We start from the raw sequence: 3,806 nt of genomic DNA, 5'->3' as shown, positions 1-3,806 counted from the left end.
CTTTCCTCCCTCGGGATTCAAGGAGAGGGACTTTCCCTGAGGATCTGGGATCCCCCCTCAGGAAGCTAGAGAGGACTTGGGTGGCAAAAGAGAGCCTTCAGCCCCAGGGGGCCCCTGCAGCTGCTGGGAAAGGGGGACCGGGAGTGGAGAAGGAGGACAGGAAGGAGGGAATTCCCCCAGGGCCTGGCCTGCTGGGAGGTGGATGGGAGCCCAGCAGAAGAGCAGGCGATTATGTCTGTGCAATGCACGCTGGTGTTCAAGGCCTCAGAGACTCTCGCAGGTCAGCCCCAGTGGAAGGACGAGAGAGCCTCGAGGCTGGCCGCCAGAGCCGCCCTCACGCTGCCTCCTTTCGCAGGCGGTGATGGAGAACATGCGGCGGAAGTGCAAGTGCCACGGCACGTCGGGCAGCTGCCAGCTCAAGACGTGCTGGCAGGTGACGCCCGAGTTCCGCGCCGTGGGGACGCTGCTGCGCAGCCGCTTCCACCGCGCTGCGCTCATCCGGCCGCACAACCGCAATGGCGGCCAGCTGGAGCCGGGCCCCGCGGGGGTGCCCTCGCCCGCCCCGGGCTCCCAGGGCCCGCGCCGCCGCGCCAGCCCCGCCGACCTGGTCTACTTCGAGAAGTCCCCGGACTTCTGCGAGCACGACCCCCGCCTGGACTCGGCGGGCACCGTGGGCCGCCTGTGCAACAAGAGCAGCGCGGGCCCCGACGGCTGCGGGAGCATGTGCTGCGGCCGCGGCCACAACATCCTGCGCCAGACGCGCAGCGAGCGCTGCCACTGCCGCTTCCACTGGTGCTGCTTCGTGGTCTGCGAGGAGTGCAGGATCACCGAGTGGGTCAGCGTCTGCAAGTGAGCGCCCGCCAGCGCCCCCCTGGACGCCACGGCACTGGGGGCTCTGCAGGGACCCCTGAGCTCAAGTCTGCAGTCACAGGACCCTGGCTCAGGGGCCAGGACTGATTTGCCGCCCCTGCTCCCCAAGCTCAGTCGGGTTGGGGATTGCCCACCTCCTAGGGCTAGTGTGGCCGGCAGCCCCTGGACAGTCTCCTCCCATCCAGTCACCCCCTTCCCTGCAATGGGAGGGGATGGAGACTGGCCCAGGGGCTGCCTGTGACACATGGGCGTAGCTGAGCTGAAGTGACTCCAAAGGACCCGGCCACTCTCCCAAAATGGCCTCTGCCCCTCATCGTTCATTTAACAAATATTTATTTTGCACTCTTTTTGAGGGCTGGCTCTTTGTGGGGAATGAAGGGCTTTGGGGATACCGGTGTGATGATGGGAGAGACACAGTACCTGCCCTCTTGGGGTTTACATTTTGGCCATGGGACATGAATAAACAAGCAAATATGAAAAGAAGATAAGAGTATGCGCTGTGTGCATTTAGAAAATAAACCAGGCTCTGGGCATAGAGTGGTTTGTGGGAGGTGGGAGACCTTTAGACACAGGCACTCGTGGGTCAGGGAAGGTTCCTAGGAGATACAGGCCTGCCGGAGGAGAAGGGTGAGGGGGGCACAGAGATCCAGTGTGAGGGTTTTCCAGGTAGAAGCTGTACAGTTGGTTGTGAGCCTGTTGGACAGTTGGATACTTCAGAGTGACACACTCAGGGCACTGGTTCAGAGGAGAGGTGCTCAGAGGGTGATTGGGGGCTACACCATGTCCTCTCCTTGGCCAGAGCTGGGAGTCTCAAGGTACCATAGTTTGACTCTCACATGGAGAAGATTCCTTGGGCTGTTGTATGGGAAACTGAAAAGGGGACAAGGTGACAGCAGGAGATCAGAGTGGAGGCTACAAGTCAAAGATGGAGCCTGCACCAGACAGAGGTCGTGGGACATGGCAAAGAGCCATGAGCCCCTCAGCGCTGGAGATCCAGCTGCCCCCTTGTACCCGGGTCCTCTGCCACAAGCCAGGACGAGTGGAGGTGCCCAGCAGCACCCGTCAGCAGAGATGGGAGGCACTCAGAGGAATAATCCTGGGCAAGACCCAGCTCAACCCAGCCCAGTGCCCGGGGGAGCAGGTGGGGCCAGGAGGAGTGGCAGCCAGGAGGGGGCGGGGGGGGGGGGGGGACACGGAGACTCACTGTCTGGGTTCTGGTCTTTGGAAGTCCAGGCAGGGGTGTGTGTGTGTGTGTGTGTGTGTGTGTGTGTGTGTGTGTGTGTGTGTGTGTATGTGTGTAAGCTGGGGTGGGGGTGGGGAGGCTCTTTTTGGGCCTCTTATACCTCCAGCTCCCCATCTCCGAGTGCCCCTTAACAAGTCAACAAGCCCCTCCTCCTGTGAGGACTCTCCTGGGCTGGCACCTTGTGTCCAGTGTTGGCTTTCTGAACTGGTGCTTTCCTGGAACAGACCCTCGAGGAGGAGGGGGCAGGTGGAGTCAGGAGCTCAGGTAGAGAATATTTCACCCACTTCATCTGGGCTTCCTGCTGCGCACAGCTGGGGAACATGAGGCCTGTCTCAGTTTACCTCAAACTGACATCCTTTCTCTGATAGAGGTGAAGGGTTGTCTTTTTCCTAATTGCTGACCTGCACCCATACCCCACATTGTCTTCTCTCCGCCCCATGTTCCTCTACTCCTGGGTGGGGGCTGAGAAGGAAAGAAAAACCCCCACTCGTGGTGCTGTGTCTGGTGGGCTCACCAGCTGTGAGATTTGCCCCCACCCCCCAACCTGCCTTCGAAGCTCAGGTGGCCTGGTGGGTAAGGGAGTTGCATTCCCAACCCAAAGGCAGGCAATTGGAATCCACCAGTTATTCTGCAAGAGAAGGATGAGTTATCTCCTTCTGTGCTATTTACAGCCTCCAAAAACTCACCAGAGGGTCAGCTATGAGTTGTTCTGGCACATAACAACAAACAACAACTTGCCCTCAGCTCTCTCCTTCCAGTTATCTTGATTAAGGCCACAGGGCCTCCAAATGCTCAACTCTGCTTCCCTGTAGAGGACACAGTTTCTCTCCCATTCTCCACAGATAGCCCCTTGGGCCGGCATGGAGAGTCTAGTCCCTCGGGAGGAGGGGTGAGCAGGAGCAGCCAGACACACCTGCCTCATTCCTTTCCTCTTGTTCACTGAGGAGGGAGCTGTGGGGGCTGGGCTCTCAGGGAGGAAGAGAAGCTGCAGGAATGGAGGCCTAGAAGGGAGGAAATTCTTACCACAAAAGTCCACGATAGCCCTGAGCCTTGACCTCACCCTCACCTGTCTTCCAGACTTAAGGAAGTTAGAGCTGGGAAAGGAAAGGCTGCAGATGAGGTCTGATAAGGCAGTGGGAGCACCGACCTACCCCCAGAGGGAGAAGTGGGCAGTGAGGTGAGGCTGAAGTTGGACAGTAGGCTGTAGTGGAAAGGACATGTTCACGTTCGCTCATCCATTGCCCTCAGCTCTTCACAGCTGCCCCTCCAGTGAGTGGGCTTTTGGAGGCAGTAAACCACATGGGAGGAGACGGCACGATATTTCCCCTCAGAGCAGCTGGTGGATTTGAACCACCTGCCTTTGGGTTGGCAGCACAGACACTGGAGCTCTCTAAAGAACATGTTATGGTCCTTCAAATCATGATGATCTGATACATGTTACTTTGACCTTTTGAGAAGCCCGGGTGCTGCAGCGGTTAGGCTCGCAGCTGTTAGCCAAAAGTTGGACGGCTGAAGCCAGCAGCCGCTTCAAGGGAGAACGATGTGGCATCTGGCTTCGCTGAAGATTACAGCCTTGGAAACCTCTTGGGCAGTTCTATGAGTCGGAACTGACTCCAAGGCAACGGATTTGGGTTTTGTTTGGACCTGTCAAGGAGGGGAAGGGAAGGCTGAGGAAGGAACAAATGGGGTGTTG

General features: G+C 58.5%; 1 protein-coding gene across 1 annotated transcript in view; it reads left to right on the top strand.

Annotated features, from left to right (window-relative positions):
• The window catches only part of WNT10A (wingless-type MMTV integration site family, member 10A), a 15,691-nt gene extending 14,811 nt beyond the window's left edge, over nt 1-880 (top strand). The window contains exon 4 of the mRNA XM_006891884.1: nt 356-880. Coding sequence (XP_006891946.1) covers nt 356-853 — 498 coding nt within the window. The 3' untranslated portion in view covers nt 854-880. The remainder of the gene's footprint in view (nt 1-355) is intronic.
• The last annotated feature ends 2,926 nt before the right edge of the window (nt 881-3,806 follow it).

This window comes from Elephantulus edwardii, unplaced genomic scaffold, assembly GCF_000299155.1.
Source record: "Elephantulus edwardii isolate Elephantulus edwardi_28Jun2011 unplaced genomic scaffold, EleEdw1.0 scaffold00106, whole genome shotgun sequence".
Lineage (NCBI taxonomy): Eukaryota > Metazoa > Chordata > Mammalia > Macroscelidea > Macroscelididae > Elephantulus > Elephantulus edwardii.
This window is presented reverse-complemented; position numbering and strand designations above follow the sequence as displayed.